The 12,208-nt window shown below is 52.2% G+C and overlaps 6 protein-coding genes across 6 annotated transcripts; 3 read left to right on the forward strand and 3 right to left on the reverse strand.

Annotated features, from left to right (window-relative positions):
• Positions 1–18: 18 nt before the first annotated feature.
• Positions 19–813, forward strand: ColSpa_08256 (uncharacterized protein; the record flags this gene model as incomplete). Its single annotated transcript, XM_049274468.1, has 1 exon — positions 19–813. The coding sequence occupies one exon, from the start codon at positions 19–21 to the stop codon at positions 811–813; it is 795 nt and encodes a 264-aa protein (XP_049130425.1).
• Positions 814–1,079: 266 nt separating this feature from the next.
• On the reverse strand, positions 1,080–2,705 carry ColSpa_08257 (DNA replication checkpoint protein tel2; the record flags this gene model as incomplete). Its single annotated transcript, XM_049274469.1, has 1 exon — positions 1,080–2,705. One exon carries the CDS (start codon positions 2,703–2,705, stop codon positions 1,080–1,082), a length of 1,626 nt encoding a protein of 541 aa, XP_049130426.1.
• Positions 2,706–3,256: 551 nt separating this feature from the next.
• Positions 3,257–4,174, reverse strand: ColSpa_08258 (uncharacterized protein; the record flags this gene model as incomplete). The annotated part of the gene is made up of 1 exon (XM_049274470.1): positions 3,257–4,174. The coding sequence occupies one exon, from the start codon at positions 4,172–4,174 to the stop codon at positions 3,257–3,259; it is 918 nt and encodes a 305-aa protein (XP_049130427.1).
• A 463-nt stretch (positions 4,175–4,637) lies between these two features.
• ColSpa_08259 (NEDD8-activating enzyme E1 catalytic subunit) lies at positions 4,638–6,192 on the forward strand (the record flags this gene model as incomplete). The annotated part of the gene is made up of 4 exons (XM_049274471.1): positions 4,638–4,711; positions 4,773–4,874; positions 4,988–5,067; positions 5,120–6,192. 4 exons carry the CDS (start codon positions 4,638–4,640, stop codon positions 6,190–6,192), a joined length of 1,329 nt encoding a protein of 442 aa, XP_049130428.1.
• Positions 6,193–6,425: 233 nt separating this feature from the next.
• On the reverse strand, positions 6,426–7,608 carry ColSpa_08260 (DNA-directed RNA polymerases I and III subunit RPAC1; the record flags this gene model as incomplete). The annotated part of the gene is made up of 2 exons (XM_049274472.1): positions 6,426–7,496; positions 7,561–7,608. 2 exons carry the CDS (start codon positions 7,606–7,608, stop codon positions 6,426–6,428), a joined length of 1,119 nt encoding a protein of 372 aa, XP_049130429.1.
• A 2,001-nt stretch (positions 7,609–9,609) lies between these two features.
• Positions 9,610–12,139, forward strand: ColSpa_08261 (uncharacterized protein; the record flags this gene model as incomplete). Its single annotated transcript, XM_049274473.1, has 2 exons — positions 9,610–9,750; positions 9,824–12,139. 2 exons carry the CDS (start codon positions 9,610–9,612, stop codon positions 12,137–12,139), a joined length of 2,457 nt encoding a protein of 818 aa, XP_049130430.1.
• Positions 12,140–12,208: the final 69 nt, after the last annotated feature.

Genomic DNA, 12,208 nt, shown 5'->3' on the forward strand with positions numbered 1-12,208 from the left:
CCGCGGCCGAACTCGCAAATGAACAACAGAGAATCCACCGGCAGCTTGATCGACCTCGACGAGCTCATGGTTCCGCAAACCAACTACCAGAACAACCGCGTATCAACCGGCAGCCTAATCGATCTCGACATGGGCCTAGCCGACCCGATGCCGGAGCTCACCCGTCCTTCCACGGCGAACTCGGACGCTGCTTCTGTAAGCGGCTCAGACATGGGGATGGCAAACCCCTTCGATCTCGAGCGCCACGCTTCTCTGTACGTTCCCACAACAAACCGGGAGCCGTCTATCTATGTCCCGGCGTCAAATCGCGAGCCATCTATATATGTGCCAGCATCAAACCGGGAGCCCTCGATATACGTTTCGGATGACTCCGACTTTGCTTCAAAGATTCCTAGAGACGAGGATCTGAGTCTTGTTGACCTTTCCATGGCTGAACCCAGTGCTACTGTCCGACCTTTAAACGGCCAGGGCGGACTGAGGTTGAACACTCATCGGTCGTTCAACAGCGTCAATAGCGCCGATTACTCAGACCCTGAATACCTGACTCCACAGCAGGCGGCCCAACCGGCTTTGCCCCTGGGTGTTCCACGCTCAACGGGAAGTCGCGATAGTGGCATACTCCCGTTACCGCCGCCACCTGCGCCGCCGTCGGTGGAGGTCATGCAAGGCTCTGCTAGCGCAGACGCCGTGAAAGAAGAGCTGAGGCGGATGGCAATGAGTCTTGGCGAGCATCTCAGCCATGCCAATCAGTACCTCTCAACGTTGCCTGTGCGTAAGGGTGGAAGGCAAGATCTCATGGGAGAAACAAACTGAAGAGACATCAATGTGTTTGGCTTTATTTTACACACATGAAGTAGTATAGCAGTATGGTTAGGAACCTCGATTTGCAGGGGATGACGGCGTTCAGGCACATGGCTCACCGAGGAAGGACATGTATGATAATCCTGTATTGGATGGTAGATGGGGTATGACGGCACTATATGCTTTATACGGGACAACGGTCACATACTGTTATTTAGTAATAACATCCATTCCTTTAGACAGTGCTATTTCTGTCCGACTCCATGTCCGACTCCAGCTTATGAGAAGCCAATCATGTCGCCCAGTAGCAAGGCGCGGTACTTCTCCGTCGCTTCCTGCAGCTTGATAAGCACCGCAGCAGAGAGCATTTTGACATCATTCTCCTCCCCGCCGTCCTCGCCACGTGTGCCGTTAAACACGCCGCTGACCCATTCCTGTGTCTCGACGACCTCGCGTGGATGCGCTTCGCACAACCGTCGCATATCAGATGCCTCATTAACCTCAAGCATAGCAGCCAATGCAACAAGCAGCGCATGCGTCCCGGGGACGTCGCCGTTGACATGGGCTCGCACGTTGAGGAGCAGATCCCAGAGCTCAGCCGTCATCTGCGGGAGCGCCAGCGTCGCAGGACCCGCGGCGTGAATGAGCACCGCCAGGGTCTTAAGGTAGAGAGATAGGAGGTACGGCTGGATGAAAATGCCTGAACGGGCGGGGTGGGAGCGCAATGCATGTTGGAAGCGAGCGGTCAGGGGGAAAAAGTAAGACGTGGCGAGCATGGAGGCCGTTGTGTTTGGAATGGCGCGGATACGGGGTTTCTTGGAGGACTTGGAGGGAAGACGGGATGTGAAGGTCGAGAGTTTGAGGACGTCGGGCCCTGTGGTTGCGTCCGCTGCGTTGGCAGCTATGGGAGCGACGAAGGAGGAGGTTAAGGAGTTAGCGATGGTGTCGAGGGCGTTGGCGGGGATGGCCTTGAGGTTGGATGATGTCGGGAGCTGGTTTGGTGTGGTGGAGGGGTCGAAGTACAGTACCTCCATCTTCTCGGGGAGGCGCTTCGAGGGGAAGGAAGCAGCAGCCGCGTGCTCCGAGGTGTCGAAGCCGGCGAGCTCGCGGGCGCTGAGGCCAAGGACGATGAGAATCGAGGCACGCTGGGAAATGGAGTAATCGCCGTCGAAGAAGGTCTTTGCGAACCACTGGCCCATCTTCTGTGGTTGGGCAACGACAACGGCGATCATGCCCTGAAGGCGGAGCTCGTGGAAGCTCTCGATCTCGAACTTGTCCTGCAGACCGACCAGGAGAGTCGCAAGCTCGTCAGCATGGGAGGAAACTTCGGTGCCAAAGTTGGCCTTGCGGCGGATCAGGGGCGGAGCAGTGGTGAGGGCAAGCTTCTGTTTGTCATAATTGTCGGTGTCGCGGAGATAGGTAATGAGGTCGCGGATGTAAACGGGAGCTTTCGGCTTGTCACGGCGTACGAGTGTCGCGTCCTCGTCCGAATCCTCGGCGTCGTCAACAGGCTTAGCATAGGTAACAAGATCTTCGTCCTCGCTCTCGGAATCTGAGACTTCCTGGATGATGAACTTGGATGGGGCGACTGTTTGCTTTGGCTTTGGTGCAAGCTTGGTGCGAGACAGCGTTGGTGCCAATTGCTGTGTCTTCTCTTCCGTCTTAGGGACGGTGATCAAGGAGTCGATGGGCCCTGTGTTGTCCAATGTCTTAACGAGATCTTTGTAGAGGTTGGCTTCTTTGGTCGCCATCTCTTCCATCTTGAAGTCTAGTTTTGTGTCGCCACCGTCGATGAGACTGGAGAGTGCTTCCCCCACTGCCATTCCCAGAAATCTGGCTTTTTCGTGCGAGGCGCCGATTCTGTTCGAGACCGTGTTCAGGTAGCTGGAAGACCGCATCAGCATCTTAAGCTTCAGGGGCGATAACTTCTTGACGTAGCTGGCGCTCAGAAGCAGGACTTGGGCATGGGCTTGATTTCGTAATTAGCGTGTATCCAGATACTCAGCAAAGCAAGGGTAGACATGTTTACCTTGCTGTTGCATAATCGGAGAGTGCTTGATGTAGAGTTGATCTCCAAACTGGTGGAGGCTCTTCTCAAAGACTAGGGCAACACATTCCCTGTCTTGCGCGAGTGCAGCTAACACCGCGCGCCTGATCCCAATGCCGTCGCCGAGACCAGCGCCCGTTGAGCTAGTTAGCCAGGATACCAGGTGAGTTTTACGGCTTTCTTCATTGGAAATCATCTTCTCAATGACACCCGCAACGGCAGATATGGTCACATTGGGCTTCAGCACCTCAATATCGTCTAGCTTGTTGAGGAACGCCTCGGATAGATACTTCAAGACAGCAAAGATCACCCTCTTCTGTTCGAGCTGGGAGAATTGACCAAATAGTTTGAAGAAGGCGCTGCGGCTTCCTTCGGGGCCGAGCAGCATGTCTCCGATAAGTTGCTTCATCAGGCCATCTGGAGGAATTTTAGCGGGTCGGTTCGAGATCGGATAGCTTGAAGGATCTGAGGCTTACCTGGATAGCCCAGACGGAGAGATCGCGTAAACACTTCTGAGCACAGCTTGGCATCTTCGGATGATATGTCGCTTTGCGCCCAGTATATGATGCTCCTGCCCAGCCACTTGCTGTATTGTTGTCCATCTGCGATCCAAAGGTTGTTTCTAGCGGTCATCTCTGGATTGGCGATGGCGTTTGCCTCAGCTGCGACTGAAATGAGTCTTCCGCCGGCAATCAGTGCCGTAAATTCATGGGCCATCGGTCTTCGTCTCGCTGTAGAGTCAAGTCCTGAGCTGCTTGCAGTCCACAACGCAGCGAGGTGTTCATCTTTGCTCAACACCGCCGAGCAAACTTCGAGTAGCACGCTCAGGTTGAGTACCAAGTCCGGTCGCTTCACATCTTTTGCGCTAGCCTTGGATTCTTGGATCAACGCTTTCATGCGCGTGATGACAGCGTTAAGCCCCGTGACGTTTCTCAGACATCTCAACAGCAGCTCGAGGTCGGGTTGGCTGCCGGCGTCTCGAATACTCGATTTTTCAGAAGCCTCCTCCTTGAGCAAGGGCCAGTAGTTGGGTACAATTTCCGAGACCAGGCATTGGATAACCTGCGCAGCCTCTGGACTCGGCCGTGCGACTTTGAAGCCTGTGGCAGCAATCGTGCCGTGGTCGAGAGAGTTGAGAACGGCTATAAGGCTGTCATAGTCCGGCTGGCTCTTAAGGCTTTCCAGAACAGCTTCAACAGTGGTGACGTCAGAGCTATGTTGTACAATTTGTGTCGGCTTCTTGCTTGGTTCCGATTCTTGTAAAAGAGGTTCCTCGGGCCTCACTTTCAAGTAGGTCTTGCTGACTGGAGTGAAGAAGTCGTCCATCGTTTTAAGCCCACTACTGAGTAAACGACGGTGCTAGCATGTTATTATAGGAAGCGTGATTAAATGACTTTTCAGCGTACGGGCTGGCTGCAGAGAATTATGGTGATGATCTGAGGTTTCTTCTACCTTGATATCGAATACGATAATTAGGAACCCGATTGTTCCCTGCCAGACCAGAACCACAGGCAGGCGAAGTTGAAAATACAGTGACAGTACTGTGACTTGACCTGTTTCCGTTCACCCCACCATCTTGCAGACACACCCAGATGCACCCCACTTTGGATATCGATAAGAACTTGATAGCGCTCATCGTGCACAGACCAAGCATGCAGGCATCGCAGGGACATTTCATCATATCGGCCCCTCCACCTACTGAAGCTCAGCTTCACCATGAACACAGCCCCGAACGATCGTCCCCTCCCATCCACCATCTTGAAGCCTAGTCAGCTTGATACCGCCAAACATGACTACCGAAGCTTCCGTTACGGTAGCTACTGGCTCCGGATTTACTGCCAATGTCGACGAAGGAAAGCGATGGTGAACTCCCCTCCTTCTAACTCCTAGAAAGCATTCATATGCTGATCCTAGTATGGACCAGGACCTACCTCGACAACATCCGCAAGAACCCAGGTCCTTTCAGCGACCCTGATGTCGCTGGAACAGAAGAGGCATTCGAGCAGTTTGACAAGATCAAGGTCTTGTAAGTTGAGGAACAACCTGGTCCTTTGTGCCTGCTTGCTGACGATAGTTCGGTAGGGTCATGTGCGTGATTCATTCCTCGAGTACGGAACAGTATGGCTGACATATACCAAGCGGTGCTGGTGGTCTAGGATGCGAGATCTTGAAGAACTTGGCTATGTCCAAATTCAAAGATATACATGTCATCGATATGGGTAACCATTGGTCTGCTTCCGGTATAGTAACCAGGACTAATGAGTGGATTAGACACCATCGATATCTCGAACCTTAACCGACAATTCCTCTTCAGAAAGTCCGACGTAGGCAAGTCCAAGGCTGAAGTCGCAGCGCAGTTCGTCATGCGCCGCGTCAAAGGCGTTAAGATTACAGCCCACAACTGCGCTATTCAGGACTTCGACCACGACTTTTACAAGCAGTTTCAGTTCGTAGTTTGCGGTTTGGACAGCATCGAAGCCCGCAGGTGGATTAACGCGACACTCGTTCAGATCGCTGAGGAGGGCGAGGACCCCGACTCATTGATTCCCATGATTGATGGAGGCACTGAGGGGTTCAAGGGACAGGCTCGAGTCATCGTGCCTTCAATTACTTCCTGCATCGAATGCCAATTGGACATGCATGCACCAAGAGCCGCTGTGCCACTCTGCACAATCGCCTCGATCCCCCGTCAACCCGAACATTGTATTGAGTGGGCGCATGTCATTGCCTGGGAAAAAGAGAAACCGTTCCCTAAACTGGACAAAGACGACTCTGCCCACGTATCTTGGCTTTACCAGAAGGCCCTCGCCCGTGCCCAAGAGTTCAACATCACCGGCGTGACGTACGCTCTCACGCAGGGGGTCATCAAGAATATTATCCCCGCAATCGCGTCCACGAATGCCATCATCGCAGCAGCATGCTGCAACGAAGCTTTCAAGCTTGCTAGCTCGGCTGCACCCACACTTGGAATGGAAGAGAACTACATGATGTACTCTGGTAATGACAGCATCTACACGTACACCTTCAAGCACGAAAAGAAGGATGACTGTCCTGTATGCGGACAGCAGTCGCGGCCTCTTGAGGTCGATCCCACGAGCACGCTTCAAGATCTCCTGGACTCATTTGCCGTCCGTCCCGAGGCTCAGCTAAAGAAGCCGTCGATTAGAGCCGATAACAAGACTCTTTACATGCAATTCCCACCAAGCTTGGAAGAACAGACACGAGCCAATCTCGGGAAAACTATCAAGGAACTCGACTTGGAAGACGGGCAGAACGTTCTCGTAACGGACCCTGCCTTCCCTCTCCAGTTCAACTTCTACCTGCGGTTCAAGACGACCGTATGAAAGGGTCTTGAGCATCACGACTAATGGTGGATGATAATGACAGCATGTTGTGTCCTGGACATAAGAAAAGCAAAGCATGAAGGGCATGCTCACACAAGAACCAAGCAACTAGAAGCATTCTAGAAGAATAAAAACCGATGTCATAATTAACTTTTTTCTTGCCATTGCCAGCCAACCCTTGCAAACCAGAAACGACGGGATATCTATAGGTATGGTACATGCGCAGTGAAGCTTCATCTAACCATGTTGATGACCTGCTGTTCAAGACGGATACATCTCGTCTTGAATTGCTTAACTGATTCCAAAAACAATTCATCGCTGTCCCACTGTCCGGTGCTCTCGATAGAGAAAATGAAGTGGTCCCGTACCCGGCCTAGCTTGACCTTGCCCTCAAACTCAGGGTGGCGCAAGCACTCGCGACTGACTGTATCTTTCATAGCGTCCTTGACAACAGCCTTCTTGTCGCCCTCATGGCCCTCGTACCCGCTACCAGTGACGGCAGCCTCCTTCTTCGTGACTTTTTCGATGCCAATGACGCCCTTGGGGAAGCACTTGGCAAATTTCTCGGCGTCCTGACCCAGAATTGGCCGCGTGATGTTAATAGTGGGCATAAGGCGGTACGAAGAGGTGGCGACAGGGGAAAACTTTGCGTGGTCGGCACCGATGCCCTTGTGCATGTGCATGTCGAGCTCGATGCACTGACCGGGCCGCAGCTTAGCGATGAGGATGTCTGGGTTGACGGGACGAATGGCGTCCTCGCCAGAGAAGAACTCGAGCTGGCGACCTGTGGGCACAAACTCAATGTCCTTTGCATAGACGCTCGCGTTGAGGAAGGCCTTGTTTGGGTCGGTCTCGCCAGGAGCGGCGTCCGGGTTGCGGGTGCACTCGACGCGCAGGCGCAGCTGGACGGTATTGTAATCGAAAGAGCCCTTGCCGCCCTGCTCGGGCTTGCGGTACCACTTGAGGAACTTATGGATACCCTCAGGATTTCCAGTGAAGGGAATGAGGCCGAGGCGGTGGGCAAGGACCTCGTCCTGAATGACGGAAGTGTTGTTCTCGATATAGACGTTCTCGATGGCGATGGTAGGGATCTCGGCGATGAGGATGCGGCGGAAGGCGTTGGCGATGGAGGCGTCAACGCCGACCAGAGAGAAAGAGGCCTCGTGCTGGGCATTGTAGTGGAACTGGACGCGGAAGTTGGAGGCGAAACGGTCGAGATCCCAAGAGTGGTCTTCGCCGGCGTAGGTGCCCGGGTAATCGGTTGAGTTTACATCGGTGACGGTTTCCTTGTTGATGCCGACTATCTGGGAAGCAATCTCGTCAGTACTCGGGTTTCAATCGCGTTCCCCCAATACAGCATTCACTTACCCTCCGCCGGTCCAGCTCGGCTTGACTGGGTGTTGAAGAGGGCGCCATGGTGGGGTGTTTGTGATGTGACTGGCAAATGCGAAAAGTTGCGATCGCGATGAACGGGAAATATTTTTTTGAAGGACCCCTCTATCTACACCGAGACTATGCGGCTTACGTGCACCCCTGAGCGCTATCGGCACACCCGTTCTGGGAAAAAAAAGATGGGGGGACACTACCTAAGGTTCAGTGGAGCCCGGACGCTTCCGATGCGCAATGTGGGTAATTCTCCTCGGTGCATTTTACCAGTTCAAATATGGCACCGAGGTCTTCATGTAAGGTGGCTCTCTGACGTTTAATTGACCCTCTCATGGTCGACTTTATTAACTGTTGACTTCCCGGGTTGACTTCTTCGATGTTGTTGTCGAATTACGGAGCCCAGTGACTGAGTACACCACTATGGCGCAAACAGAGGGTGCGAGTGACGGCCAGAGGCAGTCAGCTTAACACAGACAATAGTGAGATGTAACTATACACCCAAACTTGTCACTATCTGCATACCCAGTATTGGACTGCCACGAACTCGAGCCCAGCTCATTGTAAATTGAAGCAACATGGCCCAGACTCTTCGGGCTGCTCCAATTGCCTTGAGTTCTATGTTACGGTAACAACCCTTGGTCTCCTGACCTCGGCACTCCTCGCCAATGTTAGTCGAGGTGCAAGCCGTAACACAGCTGGCTCAGTGCTCGGGGGCACTTTCTGTGTCCCCTAAATTCTTAGTGATAAGCCTATATTTTTCAATTTGTATCTTCGAGAAACTGCATATGGCAGGAGCTATGTGGTTGAAAAGCCATAGAGGATCGAGGGGCAGTACTTGCGTCCCATTCTCGACATAAAAACAAGACTTGGAGGTCCATCACGACTTCTTAAGTCCTCAGAGATCGAGTTGCAAGGTCGGAAGCTGATTTTTTGTAGGTTCGTGGCTGATAAGAAGGTGGTGGCCCAGGTCATTATACGATCGTGCGCTTTTCGCAGGAGTAGTGGTTGAGTCCTAAGAGCTGGGAATGCATATCCAACCTCAACGTGCATTGCTCCAAGAGGTTTCCAAGCCATTAAATGTATAAATATGTCGTCTTCATAAGTTTACAATGGAACTGTAAAGCAAGATCAAGGTGATGAAGCTTCATATTACCCTACATACGTTTTCAGACCTCTCACTAAGGGGGCAAAGCCAAGGCATTTCCAAACGACTCAAACATAACGAGAACAGCAGTAACACACGCTGATTCAATCGGTCATTAGAAGGGCAAATATTTCCAATAAAGAACGTTAGACTACTGAATCCGATCCCCACGCCTTGGTTTGCATAGCGCACCTATCCGTAGCCAGTTGCGTGACATTAAGGCATTGCACTTCTCGGACTTTCACTAAGCACGTACCAGCACTACTGCCAATGTAGTTGGAGGGATTAAAGCTCTGGAAAAGACGCAATAAGTAGGATTCTCAGGGAAAGAGGCGAGGGTTCGGAAGTTGATTCGTCTCATCCCAGCTCAAGTCACTCGTCTTTGGCCGGAGGCGGAATACCTAACTAAGGGCAGTTGAATGGACTATCGAATGCAAGAGCGACCTAGCACCTCTTTACATGTCATGATTTCTCAGCGAAGGTCGCTCCTGCCTCCTACAATCGTAATTTACAGAATCAATGTTTCTTCCACCCCATCCCATTCATCAACCTCTTATCCACGCAATCATAACACTCACCTCACCTCGGTGCGAGTGGTATTCCAATCAATCGTAGCGAAACATCACTGTCTCGACAAAGTGCTTAGTATCTTTATCTCTAACGCTGAAAAGATACTTGTTTTTACCGAGGTAGGAACTTGACACATTTGGAACTAGACTTCACAACTTCTTCTCACTCACAAATACTGATGCATTGTTCAGGCACAAATAGCTCATTAGTATCTGTGTGAGCGCCATCATACCTGTTCGAGACTTTATTTTCCGAGATCCCTTTGTTTCAGAAGTGCATACTCAGCCGCCTCACTGGGAGCCGCCATTTTATCCAAAATGGTGGTGAATGCGAACGTCTTGGTATCGCCGTGGCGATGCGAGGTTTCGTCCGTTGACGAACCCCGTCCTCACTCTGCTACAACAACAGCCCGCCAATCGATAATAACGGACCCACGTTACTCGAAGGAAATCTTCGAAGTAAGTAGGACGTCATATTTTTCTTCTTTCCCATTGTTCTCCTTACATTGTACATCATTCTGATACAGGACAGACTTGCTCCCTCTCAGTCAAGTTCGGCAACTCCTATCCCAACACGCTCGAGTCCGCGTTCGCAACTTCAATGTCGAACAAGAAATCCGGTGTCCAAGAGAATACTTCCCCTGACTCTCTGATTGGCGAGAAGAGTCGCAGAGGTCGTCTCTCTGCCCTATTTGGTCGTGAACCAGAGGCGTCTGACGATACTGTTCAGGACTCGACTGCCGCAAAGGAGGTAGAGTCAATCAAAGACGGCTTGGATAATCCAGTTGAGCAAGACTATAAGCTTCAGCAGCCTGTTTTCACTCAAAAGAGCGACCACAACAACGAAATGGCTCAAGATTCGAAATCTCCAAACGTCGCCGCTCACCACGCCTATACTTCCGCTGCCAATACGACTGCCGCCACCGACTTCGCTGATATCTCCCAGTCCATAGCTACCGCCGAAGTGTCAGAGGATGAAACGGCAGCGAGCCAGAATTCCGACAATCATTCCGCTGTTGACGATGTCAACCCGCAAACCACTTCAAATCTCTTGACCCCGAGTCGGGCCATGAAGCTGCCTATTCGTCGTCACAAGAAATCCTCGAGCTCCTTCAAGATAGTTGATAGAGAGACTGCAGATGCCGTTCTTCTCCCGGCTTCGACTTACAGTCACTGGTCAAACAAAAACCACGACAGTATCCACAGCAAGAAGCATGCTGATGCGAACGGCGGTACACAGACGGGTCAATTTGATCAGCAGTATAAGGTCGATCGTAAGAATGACGAAGAGATCCAACCCCCCCAGTCGACCTCTTACACTGCCATCAGTTCCTCCGACAGTACTCACGTTAGAGCCTCTCACTACAGCAAGGTCACCGCCGAGGATCCTCATCTGCTGCCGTCGATCTCGTACAGCGTTCCCGCAGCTTCACGAAACAAACCCATTCTGGTTGATGAAGGCCTTCTGTCTTCCACCTCTTATATTGAATCTGACCCTACTCGGAGTATCTCCCACGCTGAGGAGATGCCTGTTGAAGGAAATCGCCTCCTCTCTTCAACCTCCTACACTGACTTCGCTCCCTTGCATGGCGTTCTCAAGGCTCCGAACTCCGATAAGACTTTGGCTGACAAGAAGGTCCGCTTTGCTGTTGCTTCTTCTAGCAAGACCTTCAAGGATGAAGACAACGATAAAGACTCAGACGATTCCGACAGTACCATTAAGCTGGGCGTTGGTGGCACGAAGGCGGCTCTCGAGTCTATTCTGTCTCCTGTCCTCTGGGACAAAGGATCTGAGCCCAAGATATGGCTTAAGGATGGCAAGCCTACGCTCTTCCAGCCCAAGAAAGAGCCTGACTACTACACCAACCCTCTCTGGTCTCGCCAATATCCCGAGATCCTCTCCAACAATCCGCCTGTTAGCCCCCAAACTTCAGATTGCGCTAAGAGCACTACCTCCACGGACGGCAGTCGGCACTCCAAGACCCCTACCGCCAGTTCGGACACTAACTTCAACATGGGTACCAACCTCCACATGAACACCGGCTCCTACACGGATATGAGCTTCGACACCGGCACCCCGGCGCCCCAAACTGCGTTCACAAGAATCTCTGGAGGCACAAACACGTTGCCAACCCCTACCAATCAGACTTTCGTTGGCAGAGGCTTTCCAGAGCAAAGGAACACCCCGACTAGCTTTGCCCTGACTCCTCGCTATAGAGCACAGGTTAAACTTGAAGTTGGCGGTCGTCGCTTCGTATCCACGTTCGAGGTACTCGCGAAGAGCCCCTGGTTCAGACACCTCTTCTCTGTTGACTTCCGCAATTGGTACCACGACGGCGTCTTTCACATTGACAACGATGGTGATCTATTCGCCCACGTCCTTCGATACTTGCGAACCGATCTTTACCCGCTCTTCTGGGACTCGAACAATGGCTTTGACTACGCCATGTACGCGATGATCCGGCAGCAGGCTCATCACTACATGCTCTACGACCTTGAGACTTGGATTCTGGCTCAGAAGTTCCACGACGTGGTGGAGACCCAAGTAGTTCACCAGAAGGTGATCGTCCCTCATGATCAGGCGTGGAATCATGAACACCGCCTGATGGGAAATCACTCTTACGTGATCTCCGGCGTCGCCGACCACGTGAACCCCGAAACCAACCTCCAACGAAATGCCCAGAATGCTGCTGCAGGCTATTGCCAGAGCGATAACGGCGAGAACTCTGGATCCAAGGGCAAGGCGAGGGACGTTGCCGCTCTGGATTTGGAAAGCGGCGGTGCAGTTGCGCTGTTCATCACCGAGAAGATGGTCAAGGTTGACATGGATCAGCTTCGTCGTTTCTAGTCCGTAGGCTGCGTCAGCCAGTTTGTTTTGTGTTGAGTGGTAATCGGAATCGTGCGCATCGTCAGGGGA

This window comes from Colletotrichum spaethianum (genome assembly GCF_022836535.1).
Source record: "Colletotrichum spaethianum MAFF 239500 DNA, contig22, whole genome shotgun sequence".
NCBI classification, from domain to species: Eukaryota; Fungi; Ascomycota; class Sordariomycetes; order Glomerellales; family Glomerellaceae; genus Colletotrichum; species Colletotrichum spaethianum.